The sequence below is a fragment of the Orcinus orca genome, chromosome 8 (genome assembly GCF_937001465.1).
Source record: "Orcinus orca chromosome 8, mOrcOrc1.1, whole genome shotgun sequence".
Taxonomy (NCBI): domain Eukaryota; kingdom Metazoa; phylum Chordata; class Mammalia; order Artiodactyla; family Delphinidae; genus Orcinus; species Orcinus orca.
Window position 1 is genome coordinate 41046521 of NC_064566.1, and position 27771 is coordinate 41074291.

A 27771-nucleotide genomic window follows, 5' to 3' on the forward strand; every position below is an offset into this window, starting at 1 on the left:
AGTAACCAGTTGGGAACGACCAGAAAGCTGTGAAAAGATATGTAATTAACTCAGGTTGCCTAAATATTGTGCAATTACAATTCATAAGGGATCACATGTAAAAATACCTCATAACATAGGACAAAAGAATAGATGAGTAAAAAAAGGATAGTGAGATTATTTTCTTTTTATATTGATGGGTCAATTCTTTAACGGAGATTCTTAAGATTACCAGGTTTTGCTAAAGACTGCAGTACTGATAATCTCCCCAGTTTTCCAGTCTGAAATAAGCAGACCTGGCTCCTAAAAAGATACCCACAGAAAAGGCTTGGCTGCCTGGGATGCAGGATCCGCCTGACCCAGTGAGGTAGGCGGTGCTGTCACGTCTTCCAGCCCCAAGTGTCAACACCCTGGAAGAGGCCTCCAGGCTTTGTGCCCAACCAGCCGGGGCTTGCCTAGAGCCGCGCCCAGATCCATAGGGCCACCCGCCCTCCGCAGGGCGGACTCTGACCAGAACAAAGGCAAGAGTAACTGGCCCGAGGGCCCTACGCTCAGCCAGCCAATGGCCATGGAAATGGGGCGGGACCACAGGGTACCGGGCCAATACGATGCGGCGGGGTTGGAGCGCTCGCCCGGTCCCGGGGCGGTGGGGTTTCGCAGCCCCAGCCCGGGCCATGTGGGAGCCTCACGGTGCTGAGGCGTTCGCGGCTGCCCTCGGAGGCGCCCTCTTCCTGCTGCTCTTCGCGCTGGGGGTCCGCCAGCTGCTGAAGCAGAGACGGCCGTCGGGCTTCCCCCCGGGACCGTCGGGGCTGCCATTTATCGGCAACATCTACTCGCTGGGCGCCTCGGCCGAGCTCCCCCACGTCTACATGAAAAAGCAGAGCCAGGTGTACGGCGAGGTACAGCCGACGGGCCTCGGGCAGGGAAAGCTCGGGCCTTCCTCCCGGGGTGAGGGGATGACCCACGCTCGTGGGTGCGAGCTGTCTGACCCCTCTCTGTGTGTCGGCAGCGTGGAGGGGAAGCTGGCTTCCCAGGCCCGGGGTCGAGGTACTCAAGCGGCGCCGCTGGGGGAGGGAGAGCCCGGCCAAGCCGCGAGCCCCTCCCACCTGACGCCCGGGGGGTACTGGCCGGATTCTCCCGCCCCCGAGGGCGACGAGGTGCCGCTCCCGCGCCTGCGCAGTGGGGCCTGGGTCCCGCGCCGGAAGCCCGGTCGGGAGTGACGGGCGTTACCCTCAGCGCGACCAGCTTCTAGCGCCCACGGAGCTGCACGAAGTGCGTAGGTTAGCTTCCACCCACGGCTTCTCGAGAAAACCAGGCGTCCGAAATCTAGGACCGAGTTAATGGTTAATAGGAGGTCGCTGGATGTTTGCGTTTGAGAACGGCTGGTCTAGGCGTCTGCCGAGAGGCTGAGAGAGCGCAGGTGAAGGCCTCTAGGAAATGACCGTGAAAGAGAGAATGAACTGAGTGAAAATTAGTGCGGAGTCGCAGTGCCGTCCTGTCTGCCCGGAGCCAGGAGCGTCCCCGCAGCAAACACGGAGACTGCGCCGGCTGTGGGCCAGCCTCCCTTGCAGTGCGGGCGCCCGGGGGCAGGTCCTCTGGTCCTCCCTGTTTTACAGAGGAGGAAACTGCGGCATAGACCAGCTGAGTGACTTGCAGGCAGCCACGCCGCTGCGAACTAGCAGGGGAAAGGCCAAAACGCTAGCTTGTGTTTGGAAGGGTGTCCTGACCTCGAGGAGGCAGAAGTTTCCAGAACACTGGCACTAACACGGCTCACTTGTTTCCTTTTGAATCCATTCTTTTATAGGAAACGACCAGCCAGGCTCTGCCAGGTGCTGGGGATAGAGAGATGAAGAAGGCAGTCACAGCCCAATTTTAGGTAGTTACAGTCTAGCCAGAGAAAAAAATTAATCTAACGATCGACCACAAATTGTGTTTTGAAGGAAAAGTACCGCAGGGCTGTCTGGCAATTGCGGTGTTAAAGGTTTGGGCTTACATCCGTATTTAAACCAGCTTTTACAATAATTATTCTAGGTTTCTGCAGTTCCCTGATGGTATATGTCGCTAAAGGGAGGCTGGGCTTAGATAAAGCAAATTGTGTAATTCTTAGATACTATTTTCCACCCTCCAGTTCTCAGGAATTGAGTGTATTTCCGTGATTTCCATTGAATATATTTGATCTCTGGTGTACAAAGCATCATTAATATTTAGAGAAATCGTGAGATGTGAAAGCGCAAGACGAGAGGTTGAGTCCTCTTTCGTCAGGTAAAACTTGACCTTTACTTGTCTGAATCTTAAGGTTTCGCGATATGCGTAATGGTAATAATAATAACTGAACACAGTTAAGTGCTACTCAAATGTTCTTTGAGTAAATGTTAGTTATTAATTACAGAACAACTTATTAGGCCTACAAAGTAGAAAGTGTTTTTAGACCAGTTATGTGAAATGGTGTCATGCAGAATAGGGAACTGTTTTTCATACGTAGATATTTGAACTGAAAGGAACTCTGTATTTACTATGAACATTCTTTTGGGAGAGGGGTAATTTAGTCTTATAATAGACTGCAAATTATAAATGTGCTGGAAGACTGTCATCTTGGCATAGGTAGATCTGGTACATTGGATAAGAATTTGGCATGAGTAACCAGTTTTATTGCTGGTACAACTATATATTTGAGGCAACCTTGGTTCTTTACAAAGAGGTCTTTTTCTGAAGGTGGTAAAATTAAGTAGGGCTAACCTGTGCTGTTAGGTATAAGAGGAGCAGAGGAAAAAGAAAAAGGAGCAGAAATGGAAAGGATGTATGCATTGAAGAGTAGACATGGTTTGAGTAACTCTGTTTTAGACTTAAGTTGAAAACCACCTGATGTATTAACCCTTTAAGCTACTTGCTCTTTATCTTAGTTGTGAAACACCCCTACAGTTCTCCCATTGTCTCAGAGGTATTTTCCAATTCTGACAAAGTCTCAAAGTTGGTATTGTTGCAGGAAGGGAGACCCCTTCCAGGGCCCCAGAGTGGGCTCTTGTCTAACACTAAGAAATGAATTGTCTGAGGAGACATACGTTCTGACAAAGCAAGAGACTTTATTGGAAAGGGGTGCCTGGGTGGAGAGCAGGAGGGTGAGGGAACCAGGAGAACTGCTCTGCCATGTGGCTCGCAGTCTCGGGTTTTATGGTGATGGGATTAGTTTCCGGGTTGTCTCTGGCCAATCATTCTGACTCAGGTTCCTTTCTGGTGGGCGCGCAACTGCTCAGCCAAGATGGATTCCAGCGAGGAGGATTCTGGGAGGTTGGTAGGACATGTCGACTGGCATCTCCTCTCTCTGTTTGACCTTTTCTGTATTCTTCCGGTTGGTGGCTTGTTAGTTCTATATTCCTTACCAGGATCTCCTGTCATAAAATAACTCATGCAAATTGTTACTGTCTTTGCCTGGCCAGGGCGGGCAGTTTCAGTCAGTTTTTCCGCTAACAGTATGAGTTGTTAAAATACTATGCCTTTTTTGGAAGTGGAAGGAAATTATTATCTCCTGTACTTCTAGAAGGTTGTGGAAAGTTGTTTATATGTCGTACTTATAAATATAGAATCTTATTTTTCCACTGTCTTACTTGATGATCTGGAGATGTGTGCTCAGAGAAAGCAAGCCCTGGACTTTAAAATTGCTTATAAGAAATGACAGTCCCTTCAAGTGACACCTACTTTTATGAAGTCTGTGAATTCAATTCTCCTTCATAATTCTTGAAGACAACCGGTGCTCAAGACTTATACAGTCATTTTAAAGACAATCTTTTACAGAAATGTATCACACTGAGACTTAGCATTTCCTTGGAGATTCACTCTGAATGCGTAAGCTTCTGCAGTGACTAATCTTAACCCAGATTTCGAGAAGCATTCCCTAGCTAGCAAAGCTAGCACAAGGAGTTTTTACAGATTATTTTCAGGTAATGCATGTAAGGATAATAAAATAATTATTTTGAGGCATGTGGAGTTGACAACCTATAATTTATTTATACAGTAAGCGTTTATTGAGATTTAAGCAAGGCATTGAATGAGATTCCGTGGAGCGTTCAAAGATGAAAGAGATGAAATCACTGAATCTAAAGAGTTTATAATTTAGCAGGCAAGCAGAAGACAGGAATATGAATGCTTCTGGTTTTAGGTAGTATTAAGTAAGTGCCATGGGAGCTTCTAAGCATGTGCTGTGGTGGTTCAAGGGAGAAAGAGAAAGAGAGTGCACCGAGAAAGGCTTCATGGAGGTGGGTCCTTAAAGACTTGGTGGGGTTTGGACGGTATGGCAGTCAAGGTAGGCATTCCAAATGAGAAAACAGCCCAAGCATATGTTGAAAAGTGTGTGGCAGTTATTTATCAGTTTTCATCAACAGCACTTTTTACATTCCTCTGTTATTAGCACTTAGCCCATAGTGTTGTAATAATATGCTTAAATGTGTGTCTCCCCCACTAGTCTTTAATTCAGCATATATTTATCCGTTGTTATCATACGCTATGTATTAATACTATGCTAGATGTGAAGATTTAGCAATGAACAAAACAGGTGAAAATCCCTGCCCTCGTGTAGCTTACACTCTACCAGTGGAGGGGAGGTGGGGAGCAGGATAGGGACAATATAAACACAATAAGTATATAATATGTTAGAGTACAGAGTAAGAAGTAAACTAAATTAGGGTAAGGAAAATGGAGAATGCTAGGGGGTGAAATTTAAATGGGTTAGAGCAGGCCTCACTGTAAAAAAGGCATCTGAGCAAATATTTGAATGAAGTGAAGGAGCAAGGTATGGGAGTATCTAGGGGAAAAACATTCCAGGCCAAGGGAACAAGTACAAAGGCCATGAAGCAGGAGTATGCCATGCTGAGAATCACTTATAAAGAGACAAGTTAAGAGGCTGTTGAGATAACATAGGGGAGAAATGAAGGATTAGAGTGTTAGTGACGGAAGTGGTAAGAAATTGTCATATTCTGTCTGTATTGTTAAAGTTGAAACATCGTGACTGCTAAGCAGTGATGTGGGGCTTGGGTGAAAAATGGAGTCAACATGGGCAGCTCAGGACTTCCCTGGCAGTCTGGTGGTTAAGAATCCGAGCTTCCACTGCAGGGGGTGCAGGTTCAATCCCTGATCAGGGAACTAAAATCCCGCGTGCTGCAGTGTGGCCAAAAAAACCCCCAAAAACAAAAACCATGGGCAGTTTGGGACCAGAATATAGCTTGAAGGATGGCTGGAATGGTCATTAACTGAGATAGTGAAAAATCGTGGGTAGAGCCAGTTTGGGAATAGGGCAAAAGACTTGAAGATCATAGACTGACTTCTAGAAGCTGTTTCATGTGTACCTGTTTCCATCTTTGCCAGCATCATAACTACCCCATAATAATAATAAAAATTATTGAATAAATTTAAAAATATATAAAACTAATCTTGGACACTTCCATAGATTAAAGCAGCATAAGGATGAATTTTCACAATTTGATTTACAAACTTCTACCAAAAGTCCTTGGAAAGAGCATGTACCTGAATAGATGCTAGTTCAAGTAACAGTTTCCCCAGTTTTCACTGTGAAATAGAGGACCATCTCATTTTTGAGTAACAGTTTTCTCAAGTTATGGCTCCTAGTTGGTTTTTGCAATCTCTAGTGTCCACAACCTGACAGCATTACCCTGAAATTAACTCCCCTGTCTTTTCTGCCTTCCTATTAACAGAATTTGTAATCCGATCGTTGTGAAATCGATCACAAAGTTGATTTAATCACAAAGTTGGGGATTTTTTTCTTGCATCAGGACCACTGCCTATTCACTAATACCCTTCGTTATTGTCTCTGCTTGTGATACTGTGATTTTTAGTAAATGTGTATTTGGTCTTTGTACCTTTCCTGGCACAAGCTCCCAAAACCCTTGGAACTTCCTAAGTGTTGAGAGTGGTAGATGCATCTTTTGTTATTCATAATAAGCCCCTTTCACCCACCTCAGAGTTTATGTGAATGTTAATGGAAAGCCCTTAAGGATGGGAGCTTGTTGCCTGGAGAACCAACCAGGATTAGAGGGTTGGAATTTTCAGTTCTACTCATCTTACCTCTGGGGAAGGGAGGGGGGCTGGAGGTTGAGTCAGTCACCAGCGACCAATGATTTGATCAATCATGCCTAGGTAATAAAGCCTCCATAAAAATCCCTGAATTATAGGGCTCTGAGAGCTTCCATGGTGATTTGGTGAACACGTGGAGGTGAGCAGAGGCTAGCATGCCTGGGGAGAGCATGGAAGCTCTACACCCCTTTCCTCATACCTTGCTGTTGGGCTGCACCCCGCAGGCCAGCAAGGCCTGTACTTGCCCAGCTCCAAGACTGAAGAAAGAGCCTGGAGTCAGCAACAGAGACATCAATGGATAGGGATCTTACATAACTGAAGCAAGGTCCTGGAGTGATACCCCATCCTGTATGGCAGGTGGAAGGCAGGACCTGGCAGCAGGGGAAGGGGGCGGGGGATTACCAGTTACAGGGGAGTTGATTCAGGTTGCTTCATTGGTTATCAGGTACACTAGCAGAGGGGCACGCCCCTCGCTGCCCCTTTGATAAGAACAGTCAGTAGCTGGAGCCTGGGGCAAGTATGTAGGAAGGTCAGTCCTGTGAGTAGGGTATAGGTGAAGCAGGCATTGGTTGAGCAGGGAATATACAGAGAGCAAGAGAACAGCCATCTTGAGTGGCCTGACCATACACTTGCCCTATGCATCTCTTCCATATGGCTGCTCCTGAGTTATATCCTTTTTTAAGAAACCGGTAATCTAGTAAGTAAAATATTTTATTGAGTTCTGTGAGCCACTCTATCAAATTAATCAAACCTGAGGAGGAGGTCATGGGAACCTCTGATTTATAGCCCTTTGATCAGAAGCACAGGTAACAACCTCGACTTGTGATTGGAGTCTGAAGTGGAGGAGCACTCTTGTGTTACTGAGCCCTTAACCTGCGGAATCTGACACTTTCTCCTGGTAGATAATGTCAGAATTGAGTTAAATTGTAGGACACCCAGCTGGTGTCCCAAAATTGCACACATCTGGTGTTATAGGTGTTGTAGTGGAGTACTGAGAGTAGAGGAGACACACAGGAGGAGGAATTTTTCCTTTATATCTGCTTAAAATTACACTTCTGTGAAAAGATTTTAAGACCATCCCATTACTGCTTTGGGAACTGAAAGAGCCCCATCTTTGCTCAGCTGGTAACCACTTCCTTTGTGCTGAAACTCTTACACTGCCACTTTTGACTAATACCTTTACTTGTGGCAGGCAGTCCATGCTGCTTCCCAAAGTTCTGGATGTACCTACTGCTCAGTTGGCAGGGCCCATCCTTGTGCCAAAGACCCTTCTCAGCTGGTTGATTCTTTACTACTTGGAGGTCTTCATCACTTTTGCTACTGTAACTATTTCTGCTGAACTTCAATTCTCTGCTAAGTCTCCTGGTACCTCCCACCCCACCCCCCAAAGTAGTGTGAATCATAGCTAAATCTGTTCTACCTGTTTGCCCAGAGATGAGGCTTGACTCAGTGTTTTGGCTCTCAAAAGCTCTCAGCCACCCACTGAGAGGATGGGGATAAGCAATCTTTGCATCCCACTAATACGGCAGCATTGTTCCCTAGGCCTTTATACAGGGCTAGCTAGAATAGACTGCAGGAGGTGTGACGTTGTAAGTGAACCTGTGGTGAAGCACATGAGAAGCTTCAGCAAGGAATAGGATGGGTATTCCATCTTTTAGCTGAGGGGCAGCCACCTGTGCCAATGTGTGGATGCCAGTCCTCCAAGGTCAAATTCCCATAGGGCCCTCTTTGTTAACTTCGTGGAATTCAGGAGCCCAAATAAATAAGCCTGTGAGTTTCAGTATGTTTTGTTGAGGAGAGGGAAATTTTCCCGTCTGCCCCTCTTGAGTACTTTTGGCTGGACTAATAATAAAATTGACACAAGACAGATTAACAGGAGAAAAAGAAACACATTTGACTCCATGCACACGGTGGTTTCACAGACATGGGATGGAGGAAGTGGCCAAAGCAGGCAGATTTTCTACTTCTTAGACAAAGAACCAATAAATTTGCAAAGAATTGACAGGACAAAGAAACTTTGGTTTTGGGTGCCCAGTTGGTGAAGAATCTAAAGAGAGTTTGTGCTTGGGCAGTACATTAAAGAAGTAACAAGATTTGTTTAAAAAAGGATTCTCACCCCCAAATTCCCTATCTTTGGCAATAAGGGTGTCCTACCTCCAGATGCATGGAGTATACCTTTCACATGAGAGATTTATTTCCTGCTTTCAGGGAGACAAAAAAGAGAAAGTGTCCCTCTTTTTTTAAAATTTTGGCTGTGCCGAGCAGCTTGCATGATCTCAGTTCCCTACGAGGGATCGAACCCGGGGCACAGCAGTGACAGCACCAAATCCTAACCACTAGACCACCAGGGAACTCCCTAGAGCATCCCTCTTGCGTTGGCCATTTCTTCAGTAACTTTAATTCAAAATAATTAATATGCCATTGAGTCATATTTTGGGGTTGCATATCCTGGGCCCCAACATTTTATACCTCAAAAGTTGTCTCTCAGGCCTTTGACAATCCCCTCCCCCACCTAAACCTGGAATAATAAATGATGTGTAGATGGAGCCACTTCCTCATTCATCTTGGAAATAAACAGATTCTGAGATATCATTGAATGTTTTGAGTTGGAATGAATTTTAAAAGAGCATAAATATCAAGTATTTCTTGATTTTCTGTGGCAGCCCTGAAGCCCAAAAAGTTTAAGGGTTCTGCCAGGTGTCCTGTATCTGTTTAATGGCAAAGCTTAAACTAGAACCCAGGCCTCCTGAGTCTGGTACTCTTTTCATTACACCATTTATAAGATTATGTCTTGAGCCACTGAATGAGTAATGAAATCATGGTCTTTGACGTGCCTTGTAGAGAGAAGGCACTCTAAACATTGTCAGCTGAGTAATAAATGCCAGCATTTTCAGGGAGTAACAAATACTGGGAGAGCTGGACTTAGTATATGTGGATTTCTGTGGTTATATTTCTCCATATATTTTGCCATTTAAATGTTTTTCTTTTCTTCTCAAAGATCTTCAGTTTGGATCTTGGAGGTATATCAGCAGTGGTTCTAAATGGCTATGATGTAGTAAAGGAATGCCTTGTTCATCAAAGTGAAATTTTTGCAGACAGACCATGCCTTCCTTTATTCATGAAGATGACAAAAATGGGAGGTATGTTTATTTTCACCTACCTAATGATTTACTAAACTATTTTAAGTCACATTTCCTTTTTTAAAAAAATTTATTTATTTATTTTTGGCTGCATTTGGTCTCCATTGCCGTGCACGGGCTTTTTCTAGTTGCGGTGAGTGGGGGTTACTCTTTGTTGTGGTGCCCGGGCTTCTCATTGCAGTGGCTTCTCTTGTTGCAGATCATGGGCTCTAGGCACACGGGCTTCAGTAGTTGTGGCACATGGACTCAGTAGTTGTGGCTCACAGAGTGCAGGCTCAGTAGTTGTGGCACATGGGCTTAGTTGCTCCGCGGCATGTGGGATCTTCTTTGACCAGGGCTTGAACCCGTGTCCCCTGCATTTGCAGGCGGATTCTTAACCACTGTGCCACCAGGGAAGTCCCCACATTTCTTATTTTATGTAAATTTAGTACATAGAGATTGGATTCTGTTGTACTGATTAACAAGAAAGTATTAATTAGTTAATTTAGGTTACAGACCCTAATATTTGAGAACCTTTCAGGCTGCATTACATTCATATTTTAGGCCAGTACATACTAATTCTACTGTTGTAATCCAGTTCTAATAAATATTGTAAATAATGTTTTAAAGAATTAGCACTTAATAATATGTGCAGGTTTTGTGAAACAGGTTAAGAATACATACACATGCACACATACTTGAATCAAAAGTATCTTTGAAGCTAGTCTTGAGCGCTTGGTGACATTTTACTATTATTTTACTTATAAGCTTATAGACCCTGAAACAGCCTTTCTTTACTAATTAATATGATATGTAAATGAAGAATTGTGGGTTTGTGTAAAGGACTAGTATTCTCTATGGTTTAGTGTTGATCAGTGTCGGATGACTGCATATTCAACAAGGGAGAAAGGCTGAAAGTTAACAGAACGGATGAGACGAAAGCAGCAACAGAAAGCCTAAAATAGAATGTTGACGTCAGATACATCCGTTTTCATACTTAATAGTATAAGAGTTTTTATCTCCAAAATTTTCCAGTTCAATGAGAGCTTCACTCTTCATTTGAAAGAAAAATTCAACAGTATCTTGGTTACATAGACTAAAGAAGACATTGATTGAAAAGGAACAAAATAAAAATTAACCATATATTAAATTGCAAAGCAAATCAATTAATGCAAAGAAAACACCAGTTTTAAAGGCCAAATTCTTAGGCCAGGGCATGATGACACTTGAAAGCGATAATATAAATAAAAAGCAAATCTCCAGCTTCTTAAATACTCTTCCAAGTAATAATTAGGGCAAAGAAGAAATTATACCACAATTATAATAGAAGACCTTTAAAGAAATTATGAAAATGTATGATGTGATCAGAGTAATATTTAGGATAAACTGTATGTTTTTTGAAGCTATAAACTTATAGTTTAGACTGTTTTTATCATAAAGAAAGAAAAAACATGCATTCAACTTAAGACTTTTAAAGAAATAGTAAGATTAAAAATAAGTAGAAAATTAGATGTGTTGGGCTTCCCTGGTGGTGCAGTGGTTAAGAATCTGCCTGCCAGTGCAGGGGACATGGGTTTGAGCCCTGGTCCGAGAAGATCCCACATGCCATGGAGCAACTAAGCCTGTGCACCACAACTACTGAGCATGCTTTCTGTGAGCCACAACTACTGAGCCCATGAGCCACAACTACTGAAGCCCGCGTGCCACAACTACTGAAGCCTGTGCTCCTGGAGCTTGTGCTCCGCAACAAGAGAAGCCACCACAATGAGAAACCTGTGCACCACAACGAAGAGTAGACCCTGCTTGACGCAGCTAGAGAAAGCCCGCGTGCAGCAACAAAGACCCAACGCAGCCATAAATAAATAAATAAATTTATTTTTTTTTAAAAACAGAAAGAAAATTAGATGTGGTTTCTTTCTCTTTTTTTTTGGCTGCACTGCCCAGTTTGCGGGATATTAGTTCCCAACCAGGGACTGACCCTGGGCCCTCAGCAGTGAAAGCGTGGAGTCCTAACCATTGGACCACCAGGGAATTCCCTAGATATGTTATTTTAAGATGCATATGCACTGAACTTGGAAGTGAGAAATCAGAGCCACCATAAACCCACTGTTTGAATAGGAAAAAGTGGCCCTTTAGGCGGGTTCAGCCCATGCCTGGGCACACAGACTGGCCAGTATAAGGTTATAATCAGGCTCCTGTGTACCTTCTTGTGTGTAACTGTATGCATATATTATGCACATGTATCCCATATGCATACATTTCTCTTGGGCTTGCTTTTATCTCAGTGCCTTTGCACTGGTTCTCTCTACCTGCAGTGATCTTTCCCTGAATATCTGCTTGACTCACTCCCATCTCCTGTGTCTTTACTTATGTCACCTTCTCACTGAGGCTTTTCCTGACCACCCTATGTCTCCTTCCTTGCTCTATAATTTGTTTGTCTCTCCTCACTAGTATGTAAGGTCCATGAGAAATAGCCATCTTTGCCTCTTTTGTTCACTGATATATCTAAGACACTTTAGCTCCAGAAATACATTATGTTGAATGAATAGTCATCTGGGAGTATAGAAAAGAGAATGGAATATGGCATATAAAATTGCTGCACATGGGCTTCCCTGGTGGCGCAGTGGTTGAGAGTCCGCCTGCCGATGCAGGGGACACGGGTTCGTGCCCCGGTCCGGGAAGATTCCATATGCCGCAGAGCGGCTGGGCCCGTGAGCCATGGCCGCTGGGCCTGCGCGTCCGGAGCCTGTGCTCCGCAACGGGAGAGGCCACAGCAGTGAGAGGCCCGCGTACCACAAAAAAAAAAAAAAAAAAAATTGCTGCACAGCGTTAAAGGCCCCCTTATGTATGGTTAATTTCATCATAAGTTCCAAATGCAAAAACTGTTGCACAAAAGTTGTTGAAATGTAAATTACATAGGTACTTCATGTAGACAAGAGAACATGACATTTTTCATCATAGGTATACCTATGTACCAATTATGAATGAAATTCCAAGTAAACTACACGTTACAGAAATATATATGCTGAAGAAGTTTTTTTCTTGATAATCGATTTAAAGGGAAAATATTCCATAGTAGACATATCAGAACATCAGAGTATACTGTGGAGACTGAGATTTCAAGGCAAGCAATATCAATATTAGAAGTTTGAGTTTCATGTTTGTCCCCTTAGTTTGGGCTGCTATAACAAAAATATATAGACTAAGTGGCTTCAACAACAGACAGTTATTCTATCAGATCTGGAGGCTAGGAAATTCAAGATCAAGGTACTAGCAGAACAGTGTCTGGAAAGAGCCTGCTTCTTGGCTTGCAGACTGCCGTCTTCTCCTTGTATCCTCACATAACCAAGAGCAGTCATCTCTTCCTACATCCCTTCTTATAATGGCACTAAAGCTCATTCATAAGGGCTCATTACATAATTATTTCCCAAATACCTAATTTCCTAATACCATCACATTGGGGATTAGGCTTCAACATTTGAATGTTGTGGTGGCACAAACATTCAGTCCCTAGCACTTGCTTTTGGCTTGAGTATTTCCACTACGTTGACACCTCATTCAGGCCATCCTTGCCACTTCCAGTTATAGTATTAGGTAACATATGCCTTTAATGGGAGGAAATTTGTATTCTAAAATCTAGTCTCTTAAAGCAGGAAATTTCTAATTCAAGAAGGATGATTTCTCAGGTATGTGTTTAGTCCAGGATAAAATTTTGCCCATAGAACACACAGTCATTCGTCTTTTGTAAATTAGGCTTATAATAGAAGTTGGATAATAAGGTCACCCAAGGCCTTGCTCACCCAGGTTGAATTACAGAAGACAGTTCAGTTTCTTGTGGTGGGAGATTATAGGTCTTTTTTGCCTGTGCCCAGATGAGAAGTATGGATAAGCTTTATCTGTTTATAATATTCCATGGCTAATGAGGAGTAAAGAATAGGGCTTAACTACTGGGTCTAGTTTTAGTTTTATAGGAAATTTGGAGAAGAATGAATAACCATCTTTTTTTTTTTTTTTCTTCCCTGCATAGTATTTTTAGCTGTTAGATACAGGGATGTAGGAATGATAAAATTTTTTAATAGTATCATAGAAAGATAATTTGGAGAAGAATGACTAACCATCCCTTTTTCTTTTTAGGCTTACTCAATTCCAGATATGGCCGAGGATGGGTTGATCACAGAAAATTAGCTGTAAACAGCTTTCGCTGTTTTGGATATGGCCAAAAGTCTTTTGAATCTAAAATTTTAGAAGAAACCAAATTTTTCATTGATGCTGTTGAAACATACAATGGTAGCCCTTTTGACTTTAAACAATTAATAACAAATGCCATTTCAAACATAACCAATCTGATAATTTTTGGAGAACGATTCACTTATGAAGACACTGATTTTCAGCACATGATTGAGTTATTTAGTGAAAATGTGGAACTAGCCACCGACGCCTCAGTCTTCCTCTATAATGCCTTTCCATGGATTGGCATCTTACCTTTTGGAAAACATCAACAACTGTTTAGAAATGCAGCTGTGGTCTATGACTTTCTCTCCAGGCTTATTGAAAAAGTTTCCATCAACAGAAAGCCTCAGTTACCTCAGCATTTTGTTGATGCTTATTTAGATGAGATGGATCAAGGTAAAAATGACCCATCATCTACTTTCTCCAAAGAAAACCTGATTTTCTCTGTGGGTGAACTCATCATTGCTGGAACTGAAACTACAACCAATGTGCTACGGTGGGCAATTCTTTTCATGGCCCTTTATCCTAACATTCAAGGTAAGGATTCCAGTGATCTCAAGGTCTGTTCTTACATTTAAGGCTCACACATGTTTTAGAGTCTTTGGCCTTGTACAAGGCATTCTATTTCGGAACTCCTGCTGTGCTATCCAAAAAGAGAAGCATTGAATAGCTATAAGGTTTTCAAAACTGTTATCTAAATTTGTATAAAAACCTCAGAGATGTCTTATAATACCTATTTCATAAATGAGGGAAAAGGCTGAGTGACTGATTTGCTCACTCCCTTCTAGTGCTGAGCTGGGACCTGAACCCTGGTGGTGGTGGTGGTTGTTGTTTTTCGGCTGCACCACGCTGCATGCAGGATCTTAGTTCCCCAACCAGGGATCGAACCCGTGCTTGCTGCAGTGGAAGCATGGAGTCTTAACCACTGGCCTGCCGGGGAAGTCCCAACCCTAGTTTTTTTTTAATTTAAGTTTTTATGCTTCACTCTTTTCCTTGCTGAGAGTGTTGTTATTCTAATTCTAGATTTGTTTAATTTTTATTTTTATTACTTATAATGTGTTTTTCACAACAAAATTACTTAGAGCGTTGGGTACTGGTTGTATAAGATATGTGGCACATATTTAAATAGAACTCCCAGATAATGAAAAATCTGAATCTGGGTGTACCCATACCTTGTTGGCTTACTACAGGTTATCTTTTGTTTTATCCTAAAGGGAAATTACTTTAGATATAATTCTAAGAAGTGCATAATAACTTGAACACTTTTTCTCTTACAGGACAAGTTCAGAAAGAGATTGATTTAATTATAGGACCCAGTGGGACACCTTCTTGGGATGACAAATGCAAAATGCCTTATACCGAGGCAGTTTTACATGAAGTTTTAAGATTCTGTAATATAGTGCCATTAGGGATTTTCCATGCAACCTCTGAGGATGCAGTTGTACGTGGTTATTCCATTCCTAAAGGCACAACAGTAATTACAAATCTTTATTCTGTACACTTCGATGAAAAGTATTGGAGAGACCCAGAAATATTCTATCCAGACCGATTTCTGGACAGCAATGGATATTTTGCCAAGAAGGAAGCTTTGGTTCCCTTTTCCCTAGGTAAGAGAACTTTCAAAGGGGCATAACGTAAGGAAAAAGTATAATGCTGATTTATCATGTATAATACCTTAATCTGAAGCATTCTCTTGTAGAGTTAATATCCCAACTCTGAAAACAGTATTGAATCTTACAGGAGAGAATGGTTTAATTAGAGCTCATTAACACCTCTTTCTACTCAAAATAAGCCATAATTTAGCAGCTAGAAAGAAATTGATGAGAAGCTCTGGCTTTTTCTGAAACTTTCTTGCTTGTGGATTTTGGCTTGTAATCAAAACTTGTAGAGCTAGAAATCAGTAACAGGCAGCTTGAGAGACTGAGACCCAGGGACAGGAATGGCATCATAACTTGAAGTGAACCTAGAATCTAGCTCTCTTGGCTCTCAATTCTATACCTCATCTCCAAAAATATTGCGTCTCCTGTGAACAAGTACACAGATCACGAGACCCATGGAAGATGGACTGGAAAAATCCTTTCACTGGGGAAGGGTACACATGCAGTCATTTGAAATGAAATGAACTTCTCCTGGGTCAAGAGAACAAAGTGTCACACCTCACATCTTTCATGGCATATCTCAGGCTCTGTTGCCACATGCAAAGGAAGTGGAGAATAGAACTAATGAGCTTACAACAGTACGTGACCTTACAAAAGAAGATGAAGAAATGGCCTCTGGGAACCAAAGTGCCAATTTCTATTCTTTGTGGCTTAAGAAAATCCTTTAATAAACATAACTTCCAGGCTTCCCTGGTGGCGCAGTGGTTAAGAATCCACCTGCCAGAAGACCTAAATAGACATTTCTCCAAAGAAGATATACAGATTGCCAACAAACACATGAAAGAATGTTCAACATCATTAATCATTAGAGAAATACAAATCAAAACTACAATGAGATATAATCTCACACCAGTCAGAATGGCCATCATATAAAAATCTAGAAACAGAGGGAAGATGGTGGAACAGTAAGACGCGGAGATCACGTTCCTCCCCACAGACACACCAGAAATGCATCTACACGTGGAACAGCTCCTACAGAACACCTACTGAACGCTGGCAGAAGACCTCAGACCTCCCAAAAGGCAAGAAAGTCCCTACGTACCTGGGTAGGGCAAAAGAAAAAAGAATAAACAGAGACAAAAGGATAGGGATGGGACCTGCACCAGTGGGAGGGAGCTGTGAAGGAGGAAAGCTTTCCAAACACTAGGAAGCCCCTTCACAGGCAGAGACTGCGGGTGGCGGAGGGGGAAAGCTTCGGAGCTGCGGAGCAGAGCACAGCAACAGGGGTGTGGAGGGCAAAGCGGAGAGATTCCCGCACAGATGATTGGTGCCGACCGGCACTCACGAGCCAGAGAGGCTTGTCTGCTCACTCGCTGGGGCGGGCAGGGCTGGGAGCTGAGGCTCGGGCTTCGGTCGGAGCGCAGGGAGAGGACTGGGGTTGGTGGCGTGAACACAACCTGCAGGGGGTTAGTGCACCATGGCTAGCCGGGAGGGAGTCCGGGGAAAAGTCTGTACCTGCCGAAGAGGCAAGAGACTTTTTCTTCCCTCTTTGTTTCCTGGTGCGTGAGAAGAGGGGATTAAGAGCGCTGCTTAAAGGAGCTCCAGAGACGGGCGTGAGCCACGACTAAAAGCGCAGACCCCAGAGACGGGCATGAGATGCTAAGGCTGCTGCTGCCGCCACCAAGAAGACTGTGTGCGAGCACAGGTCGCTATCCACACCCCCCTTCCGGGGAGCCTGTGCAGCCCGCCACTGCCAGGGTCCCGGGATCCAGGGGCAGTTTCCCTAGGAGAACGCAGAATGGTGCACCTCAGGCTGGTGCAACGTCATGCTGGCCTCTGCCGCCGCAGGCTCGCCCCAAACTCTGTACCCCTCCCTCCGCCCGGCCTGAGTGAGCCAGAGTCCCCGAAGCAGCTGCTCCTTTAACCCCATCCTGTCTGAGTGAAGAACAGACGCCCTCCAGCGACCTACATGCAAAAGCGGGGCCAAATCCAAAGCTGAGCCCCGGGAGCTGTGAGAACAAAGAAGAGAAAGGAAAATCTCTCCCAGAAGCTCAGAAGGAGCAGATTAAAGCTCCACAATCAACTTGATGTACCCTGCATCTGTGGAATAACTGAATAGACAACGAATCATCCCAAATTGAGGAGGTGGACTTTGAGAGCAAGAATTATTTTTTTTTTCCCCTTTTCCTCCTTTTGTGAGTGTGTATGTGTATGCTTCTGTGTGAGATTTTGTCTTCATAGCTTTGCTTCCACCATTTGTCCTAGGGTTCTATCCGTCCATTTTGTTTGTTTGTTGTTTTCTTAATAATTAATTTTGTTTTAATAACTTTATTTTATCTTACTTTATTTTATCTTCTTTCTTTCCTTTCTGCCCTCCTTCCTCCCTCCCTCCCTCCATCACTCACTCCTTCCTTCCTTCCTTTCTTTGTTTCTTTCTTTCTCTCTCTCTCTCTCTCTTTTTTCTTTTTCTCCCTTTTATTCTGAGCCATGTGGATGAAAGGCTCTTCGTTCTGCACCCAGGGGACAGTGCTGTGCCTCTGAGGTAGGAGAGCCAACTTCAGGACACTTGTCCACAAGAGACCTCACAGCTCCACATAATATCAAACGGCGAAAATCTCCCAGAGATCCCCATCTCAACACCAGCACCCAGCTTCACTCAACGACCAGCAAGCTACAGTGCTGGACACCCTATGCCAAACAACTAGCAAGACAGGAACACAGCCCCACCCATTAGCAGAGAGGCTGCCTAAAATCATAGTAAGTCCACAGACACCCCAAAACACACCACCAGACGTGGACCTGCCCACCAGAAAGACAAGATCCAGCCTCATCCACCAGAACACAGGCACTAGTCCCCTCCACCAGGAAGCCTACACAACCCACTGAACCAATTTTAGCCACTGGGGACAGACACCGAAAACAACGGGAACTACGAACCTGCAGCCTGCACAAAGGAGACCCCAAACACAGTAAGATAAGCAAAATGAGAAGACAGAAAAACATACAGCAGATGAAGGAGCAAGATAAAAACCCACCAGAACTAACGAAGAGGAAATAGGCAGTCTACCTGAAAAAGAATTCAGAATAATGATAGTAAAGATGATCCAAATTCTTGGAAATAGAATAGACAAAATACAAGAAACATTAAACAAGGACCTAGAAGAACTAAAGATGAAACAAGCAACAATGAACAACACAATAAATGAAATTAAAAATACTCTAGAAGGGATCAATAGCAGAATAACTGAGGCAGAAGAATGGATAAGTGACCTGGAAGATAAAATAGTGGAATAACTACTGCAGAGCAGAAAAAAGAAAAAAGAATGAAAAGAACTGAGGACAGTCTCAGAGACCTCTGGGACAACATTAAATGCACCAACATTCGAATTATAGGGGTTCCAGAAGAAGAAGAGAAAAAGAAAGGGACTGAGAAATATTTGAAGAGATTATAGTTGAAAACTTCCCTAATATGGGAAAGGAAATAGTTAATCAAGTCCAGGAAGCACAGAGAGTTCCATACAGGATAAATCCAAGGAGAAATATGCCAAGACACATATTAATCAAACTGTCAAAAATTAAATACAAGGAAAACATATTAAAAGCAGCAAGGGAAAAACAACAAATAACACACAAGGGAATCCCCATAAGGTTAACAGCTGATCTTTCAGCAGAAACTCTGCAAGCCAGAAGGGACTGGCAGGACATATTTAAAGTGATGAAGGAGAAAAACCTGCAACCAGGATTACTCTACCCAGCAAGGATCTCATTCAGATTTGATGGAGAAATTAAAACTTTTACAGACTAGCAAAAACTGAGAGAGTTCAGCACCACCAAACCATCTTTTACAACAACTGCTAAAGGAACTTCTCTAGGCAAGAAACACAAGAGAAGGAAAAGACCTACAATAACGAACCCAAAACAATTAAGAAAATGGGAATAGGAACATACATATCGATAATTACCTGAAATGTAAATGGAATAATGCTCCCATCAAATGACACAGATTGGCTAAATGGATACATAAACAAGACCCACATATAAGCTGTCTACAAGAGACCCACATCAGACCTAGAGACACATACAGGCTGAAAGTAAGGGGATGGAAAAAGATATTCCATGCAAATGGAAACCGAAAGAAAGGTGGAATAGCAGTTCTCATATCAAACAAAATAGACCTTAAAATAAAGACTATTAGAAGAGACAAAGAAGGACACTACATAATGATCAAGGGATCGATCCAAGAAAAAGATATAATAATGGTAAATATTTATGCACCCAACATAGGAGCACCTCAATACATAAGGCAAATACTAACAGCCGTAAAAGGGGAAATCGACAGTAACACATTCATAGTAGGGGACTTTAACACCCCACTTTCACCAATTGACAGATCATCCAAAATGAAAATAAATAAGGAAACACAAGCTTTAAATGATACATTAAACAAGATGGACTTAATTGATATTTATAGCACATTCCATCCAAAAACAACAGAATACACATTTTTCTCAAGTGCTTATGGAACATTCTCCAGGATAGATCATATCTTGGGTCACAAATCAAGCCTTGGTAAATTTAAGAAAATTGAAAATGTATCAAGTATCTTTTCCGACCACAACACTATGAGACTAGATATAAATTACAGGAAAAGATCTGTAAAAAATACAAACACATGAAGGCTAAACAATACACTACTTAATAACGAAGTGATCACTGAAGACATCAAAGAGGAAATCAAAAAATACCTAGAAACAAATGACAATGGAGACACGACGACCCAAAACCTATGGGATGCAGCAAAAGCAGTTGTAAGAAGGAAGTTTATAGCAATACAATCCTACCTTATGAAACAGGAAACATCTCGAATAAACAACCTAACCTTGCTTAGAAAAAGAAGAAGAAAAATAAACCCCAAAGTTAGCAAAAGGAAAGACATCATAAAAATCAGATCAGAAATAAATGAAAAAGAAATGAAGGAAATGATAGCAAAGATCAATAAAACTAAAAGCTGGTTCTTTGAGAAGATAAACAAAATTGATAAACCAGACTCATCAAGAAAAAAAGGGAGAAGAGTCAAATCAATAGAGTTAGAAATGAAAAAGGAGAAGTAACTGACACTGCAGAAGTACAAAATGTCACGAGACATTACTACAAGCAACTCTATGCCAATAAAATGGACAACCTGGAAGAAATGGACAAATTCTTAGAAATGCACAACCTGCCAAGACTGAATCAGGAAGCAATAGAAAATATGAACAGACCAGTCATAAGCACTGAAATTGAAACTGATTAAAAATCTTCCAACAAACAAAAGCCCACTACCAGATGGCTTCACAGGTGAATTCTCTCAAACATTTAGAGAAGAGCTAACACCTATCCTTCTCAAACTCTTCCAAAATATAGCAGAGGGAGTAACACTCCCAAACTCATTCTGTGAGGCCACCATCACCCTGATACCAAAACCAGACAAGGATGTCACAAAGAAAGAAAACTCAGGCCAATATCACTGATGAACATAGATGCAAAAATCCTCAACAAAGTACTAGCAAACAAAATCCAGCAGCACATTAAAAGGATCATACACCATGATCAAGTGGGGTTTATTCCAGGAACGCAAGGATTCTTCAATATATGCAAATCAATCAACGTGATACACCATTTTAACAAATAGAAGGAGAAAAACCATATGGTCACCTCAAGAGATGCAGAGAAAGCTTTCAACAAAATTCAACACCGATTTACGATAAAAACCATGCAGAAAGTAGGCATAGAGGGAACTTTCCTCAACATAGTAAAGGCCATATATGACAAACCCACAGCCAACATCGTCCTCAGTGGTGAAAAACTGAAAGCATTTCCACTAAGATCAGGAACAAGACAAGGTTGCCCACTCTCACCACTCTTATTCAACATAGTTTTGGAAGTTTTAGCCACAGCAATCAGAGAAGAAAAGGAAATAAAAGGAATCCAAATCAGAAAAGAAGAAGTAAAGCTGTCACTGTTTGCAGATGACATACTATACATAGAGAATCCTAAAGACGCTACCAGAAAACTACTAGAGCTAATCAATGAATTTGGTAAAGTAGCAGGATACAAAATTAATGCACAGAAATCTCTGGCATTCCTATACACTAATGATGAAATCTGAAAGTGAAATCAAGAAAACACTCCCATTTACCATTGCAACAAAAAGAATAAAATATCTAGGAATAAACCTACCTAAGGAGACAAAAGACCTGTATGCAGAAAATTATAAGACACTGATGAAAGAAATTAAAGATGATACAAATAGATGGAGAGATATGCCATGTTCTTGGATTGGAAAAATCAATATTGTGAAAATGACTCTACTACCCAAAGCAATCTACAGATTCAGTGCAATCCCTATCAAACTACCACTGCCATTTTTCACAGAACTAGAACAAAAAATTTCACAATTTGTATGGAAACACAAAAGACCCTGAATAGCCAAAGCAAGTTTGAGAACAAAAAACGGAGCTGGAGGAATCAGGCTCCCTGACTTCAGACTATACTACAAAGCTACAGTAATCTAGATAACATGGTACTGGCACAAAAACAAATATAGATCAATGGAACAGGATAGAAAGCCCAGAGATAAACTCATGCACAAAGGAGGCAGGACTGTACAGTGGAGAAAGGACAGCCTCTTCAATAAGTGGTGCTGGGAAAACTGGACAGGTACATGTAAAAGTATGATATTAGAACACTTCCTAACACCATACACAAAGATAAGCTCAAAATGGATTAAAGACCTAAATGTAAGGCCAGAAACTATCAAACTCTTAGAGGAAAACACAGGCAGAACACTCTATGACATAAATCACAGCAAGATCCTTTTTGACTCACCTCCTAGAGAAAGGGAAATAAAAACAAAAATAAACAAATGGGACCTAATGAAACTTCAAAGCTTTTGCACAGCAAAGGAAACCATAAACAAGGCCAGAAGACAACCCTCAGAATGGGAGAAAATATTTGCAAATGAAGCAACTGAAAATGGATTAATCTCCAAAATTTATAAGCAGCTCATGCAGCTCAATGACAAAAAACAACCCAATCCAAAAATGGGCAGAAGACCTAAATAGACATTTCTCCAAAGAAGATATACAGATTGCCAACAGACACATGGAAGAATGCTCAACATCATTAATCATTAGAGAAATGCAAATCAAAACTACAATGAGATATCATCTCACACCAGTCAGAATGGCCATCATCAAAAAATCTAGAAGCAATAAATGCTGGAGAGGATGCGGAGAAAAGGGAACACTCTTGTACTCCTGGTGGGAATGTGAATTGGTACAGCCACTATGGAGAACAGTATGAAGGTTCCTTAAGAAACTACAAATAGAACCACCATATGACCCAGCAATCCCACTACTGGGCATATACCCTGAGTAAACCATAATTCAAAGAGTCATGTACCAAAATGTTCATTGCAGCTCTATTTACAATAGCCGGGAGATGGAAACAACCTAAGTGTCCATCATTGGATGAATGGATAAAGAAGGTGTGGCACATATATACAATGAATATTACTCAGCCATAAAAAGAAACGAAATTGAGCTATTTGTAATGAGGTGGATGGACCTAGAGTCTGTCATACGGAGTGAAATAAGTCAGAAAGAGAGAGACAAATACGGTATGCTAACACATATATATGGAATTTAAGAAAAAAAAATGTCATGAAGAACCTAGGGGTAAGACAGGAATAAAGACACAGACCTACTAGAGAATGGACTTGAGGATATGGGGAGGGGGAAGGGTAAGCTGTGAAAAAGCGAGAGAGAGGCATGGACATATATACACTACCAAACGTAAAATAGATAGCTAGTGGGAAGCAGCCACATAGCACAGGGAGATCAGCTCGGTGCTTTTGACCGCCTGGATGGGTGGGATAGGGAGGGTGGGAGGCAGGGAGACGCAAGAGGGAGGAGATATGGGAACATATGTATATGTATAACTGATTCACTTTGATATAAAGCAGAAACTAACACACCATTGTAAAGCAATTGTACTCCAATAAAGATGTAAAAAAATTTTTTTTTAAAAAAAGCTAGAAACAATGCTGGAGAGGTTGTGGAGAAAAGGGAACTTTCTTGCACTGTTGGTGGGAATGTAAATTGATACACCTGCTGTGGAGAATAGTATGGAGGTTCCTTAAAAATCTAAAAATATAACTACCATACAACCCAGCAATCCCACTACTGGGCATATACCCTGAGAAAACCACAATTCAAAAAGAGTCATGTTGGGCTTCCCTGGTGGCTCAGTGCTTGAGAGTCTGCTTGCTGATGCAGGGGACACGGGTTCGTGCCTGGTCTGGGAAGATCCCACATGCTGCAGAGCGGCTGGGCCCGTGAGCCATGGCGGCTGAGCCTGCGCATCTGGAGCCTGTGCTCCGCAACAGGAGAGGCCACAACAGTGAGAGGCCCGCATACCACAAAAAAAAAAAAAAAAAAAAGAGTCATGTACCAAAATGTTCATTGCAGCTCTATTTACAATAGCCAGAACATGGAAGTAACCTAAATTTCCATCAACAGTTGAATGGATAAAGAAGATGTGGCACATATATACAATGGAATATTACTGAGCCATAAAAAGAAACGAAATTGAGTTATTTGTACTGAGGACCTAGAGTCTGTCATACAGAGTGAAGTAAGTCAGAAAGAGAAAAGCAAATACCATATGCTAACACATATATATGGAATCTAAGAAAAGGAAAAAAAAAAGGTTGTGAAGAACCTAGGGGCAAGACGGGAATAAAGACGCAGACCTACTAGAGAATGGACTTGAGGATATGTGGAGGGGAAGTGTAAGCTGTGACAAAGTGAGAGAGTGGCATGGACATATATACACTACCAAACGTAAAATCGATAGGTAATGGGAAGCAGCTGCATAGCACAGGGAGATCAACTTGGTGGTTTGTGACCACCTAGAGGGGTGGGATAGGAGGGTGAGAGGTAGGGAGACGCAAGAGGGAAGAGATATGAGAACATATGCATATGTATAACTGCTTCACTTTGTTATAAAGCAAAAACTAACACACCATTGTAAAGCAATTATACTCCAATAAAGATGTTATAAAAAAGAAAAAAAGAATCTGCCTGCCAATGCAGGGGACATGGGTTTAAGCCCTGGTCTGGGAAGATCCCACATGCCGTGGAACAACTAAGCCCATCTGCCACAACTACTGAGCCTGTGCTCTAGAGCCCATGAGCCACAACTACTGAGTCCACGAGTCACAACTACTGAAGCCTATGGGCTTAGAGCCCATGTTCCGCAACAAGAGAAGCCACTGCAATGAGAAGCTTGCGCACTGCAATGAAGAGGAACCCCCACTCGCTGTAACTAAAGAAAGCCCATGAGCAGCAATGAAGACCTGACGCAGACAAAAATAAATAAATTTATTAAAAAGAAATGAATAAAATAAATATAACTTCCTCTAAGTTTCTTTAAATTCCAGGTTTCCTGAATGGTACGTATTAGACATAAATTTTGGTAAATATTGTGGATTCAGAAAAATTATTATGCCTGTTTTTTATGTTGAGGGAGAAGACATTGTCTTGGAGAACAGCTGGCTCGGATGGAAATGTTCCTGTTTTTTACAACATTGCTTCAGCGATTTCACTTGCATTTTCCACATGAACTGGTTCCAAATCTGAAGCCCAGGTTAGGCATGACGTTGCAACCCCAGCCCTACCTCATCTGTACAGAAAGACGCTGAAAGTGCCTGGCTGTTTTGTGGAACAAGGTGTTTGCCTCACCCCTGAACCTTGTTTATACAGTGTGTGTGTTTGTATAAGGATCACAGCATCATAAAAACCAAATGAACACAGATGTGTCTTTAAAGACTGTAATAATAAGCATTAGCTATTACTTTTTCCAACTTTTTATGACTTATAAGGTGGAATTATCTGAGGAAAACAGAGGTACAAATGACAGTTGTTGCTTAAGATACTAAGAAGGGCCATCGATGACCTGACTTTTCAGCCTGTTGTTGAGCACCAGGTACCCCTCATCCCTTCTTGACTGCAATTTGCTCCTTTCTGGGCTCTTTGCTTCCAAATGTCAATGCCAGCTCCTTTCTGATCAGGTATTGCCATTAATAGATTGTGTGGTACTAGTCCAGTTTAATAGTGGACTAAAGAAGAAATTAAAACCCAAATAAATGAGTTTGGACTACAGAGGTAGTTTAGACATGGTGGCAGATGATAGAATAGATAGCTATACAGTATATTTAATGTAAAACCTGCCAGTGCTTTCAAATCTTGCTTCCTACTATAGCTTCATAAGAGTTGCGGCGTCATTCTTCCTACAAACGAGGGTCCCTGTGACCCTCATAGCAGCAGTTAAGTAGATAGGAAATTACAATAAGTTATTTAAAAATGACACATATGGGGCTTCCCTGGTGGCACAATGGTTGAGAGTCTGCCTGCCGATGCAGGGGACATGAGTTCGTACCCCAGTCTGGGAAGACCCCACATGCCGCGGAGTGGCTGGGCCCGTGAGCCATGGCCACTAAGCCTGCGCGTCCGGAGCCTGTGCTCCACAACGGGAGAGGCCACAACAGTGAGAGGCCCACATACCGCAAAAAAAAAAAAAAAAAAAAAACAAGGCAGAAGATTGAGTGGTCTTCCGTCTCTCTCAGTGAGTAAATAAATATTACCAATACTGTTCAGTTGTTTATTCAGCGTCAATGCGAAGTTTGAAGATTTAGCCTTTGTGAATAGTCTGCCTGTGACAAGTACGGAAGAGGTTATTTTCAAAGACGATGAGAAAACACTGATTCAGCACAACCTAAGATGGAATCTGCTAAGATGTGTTACAATTGATAGTAAAAATATATGTGGAGCATTAAAAGGCATAGTTGTACAAATTGTATTATCAGCAGGTACTTTGCAGAAAGTGCTTGAATCTATCATGTGTTATAAAACCAGTAGTGTCAACAGTGAACTTCATTTATTCTTATGAACTTAACCATCATCAGTTTTGTGAATTTTTGTCAGAAATAGGAGCTGAATATCCTGACCTGCTCTACCACACTTCAATGATTTAGCAGTGATAACACTTTATTGCAAATTTTTTGAGCTCAGGGCCAAGATTGAAATATTTCTGAATGAGGAGAACCACCTTTAACTACTGTTATCAAGTACTGAATGACTCTGGACATTGGCCTTTAGAGCAGGTAAAGTCATTTCAACAACAACCTAACACTTTCTATACTTCTTGTGGTGTCAACAGTTAAAACAAGAAGTTAGGCCTCCATCCCCATGCAGCCTTTCAGCAGATAAATTTTGTGAGCTCAAACTAAAGTTCCAGAAACTCTTTTTTGGACCTCGATGCAAATGCAAAAAAAAAATCCTTATTTCAAAATTTATTTAACTGTGTAGTTGAGGAGCTTCCACCTAACCTTCAATTGCAAGTGTTTAGTCTGCAAAGTAATGACATGCTAAAAGGCAAATATCAGAGAATTTAATAGAATTCTATAAATGCCTTCCCAGTGATTAATATACTTAATTAAAATCAGATGCTCATGGATTGATATCAGAATTTGGCAGTACCCATCTGTGTAAAAAGGCACTTTCAAATATGAAACATGTAAATCTCATTACAGATCAGCATTAACAGATGAACATTTGTAATGTTTTGAATGACAGGAAACACACACTTTGAACCCTAATTAAGCAAAATTTTATCTCCTAAAAAAGAATTCCCTTTTTCTCATTAGTGGATCAATATTACTTTTTTAAAAAAAGTACTTAATGTAGTATTACTATATTATATTATGAATGTCATCAATAAAAATCTTGTAGAAAATTGTTTCTCTTTTATATAAGTACCTACATAATGTGCTTGGTCTGCAAAGCCTAAAATATTTACTGTCAGCCCCTGTACAAAAAAGTTTGCTGATTTTGGAGTTAGAAAAACTAGTAGCTAGGGGCGACAGCATAAATACTCAAAATAACAAAAGAGAATAATCCAGAAATAGAATTTTAATAATCATAAGAAATTGATTTATCAATTAAATGCAAAGAAGTTTGAAGACCTGAAATGGATAATCTCTATGAAAATATAATTTACCAAAGATGACCCTAGGAAGACAAAGTCTTAACAGACCAGATTTCATTAAAAAAAAGTTGCCAAAGATGTGACCCTCAGAAAACTATTTGAGCTGTTCTAGAGCATAGAAACAAAAGGAAAATTTTGAATGCTATTTTAGAATCAAAACAACAGCAAACATGGATATCAATTTAAAAGTCCTAAATAAATTATTAAGAAAAGATCCAGGGCTTCCCTAGTGGCGCAGTGGTTGAGCGTCTGCCTGCTGATGCAGGGAACATGGGTTCGTGCCCTGGTCTGGGAAGATCCCACATGCCGCGGAGCAGCTGGGCCCGTGAGCCATGGCCGCTGAGCCTGCGCGTCCGGAGCCTGTGCCCTGCAGTGGGAGAGGCCACAACAGTGTGAGGCCCGCGTACTGCAAAAAAAAAAAAAAAAAAAAATCCAACACTACATTTAAAAATTAATACATGATCAAGTAGAGTTTATTCCAGGAATATGTGAATGGTTCAGTATTAGAAAACATTAATCATTTACAGAGAAAACTCATATGGACAAGCTCGTAGATGTTAAAAAGGCATTTGACAAAATTCAACATTTAATAAAATACAAATTGATAGAATGAATACATGTTTATATACATATATACACCTCTAAAACATACAATGTGTACATATGTAAATATG

The 27771-nt window shown here is 41.6% G+C and overlaps 1 protein-coding gene across 6 annotated transcripts; it reads left to right on the forward strand.

The window, feature by feature from the left end:
* The first annotated feature begins 604 nt into the window (after window positions 1-604).
* Window positions 605-27434, forward strand: LOC101270072 (vitamin D 25-hydroxylase). 6 transcript variants are annotated; one of them, XM_004279155.3, is made up of 5 exons: window positions 606-878; window positions 9059-9200; window positions 13314-13946; window positions 14687-15016; window positions 24577-27434. In XM_004279155.3, the coding sequence occupies exons 1-5, from the start codon at window positions 654-656 to the stop codon at window positions 24750-24752; spliced, it is 1506 nt and encodes a 501-aa protein (XP_004279203.2). In that variant the 5' UTR covers window positions 606-653; the 3' UTR covers window positions 24753-27434. The 6 variants fall into 6 exon arrangements, with proteins under 6 accessions (XP_049569766.1, XP_004279203.2, XP_049569768.1 ...); XM_049713810.1 differs by lacking the exon at window positions 606-878 and adding an exon at window positions 1239-1259; XM_033404442.2 differs by lacking the exon at window positions 606-878 and adding an exon at window positions 1260-1399.
* Window positions 27435-27771: the final 337 nt, after the last annotated feature.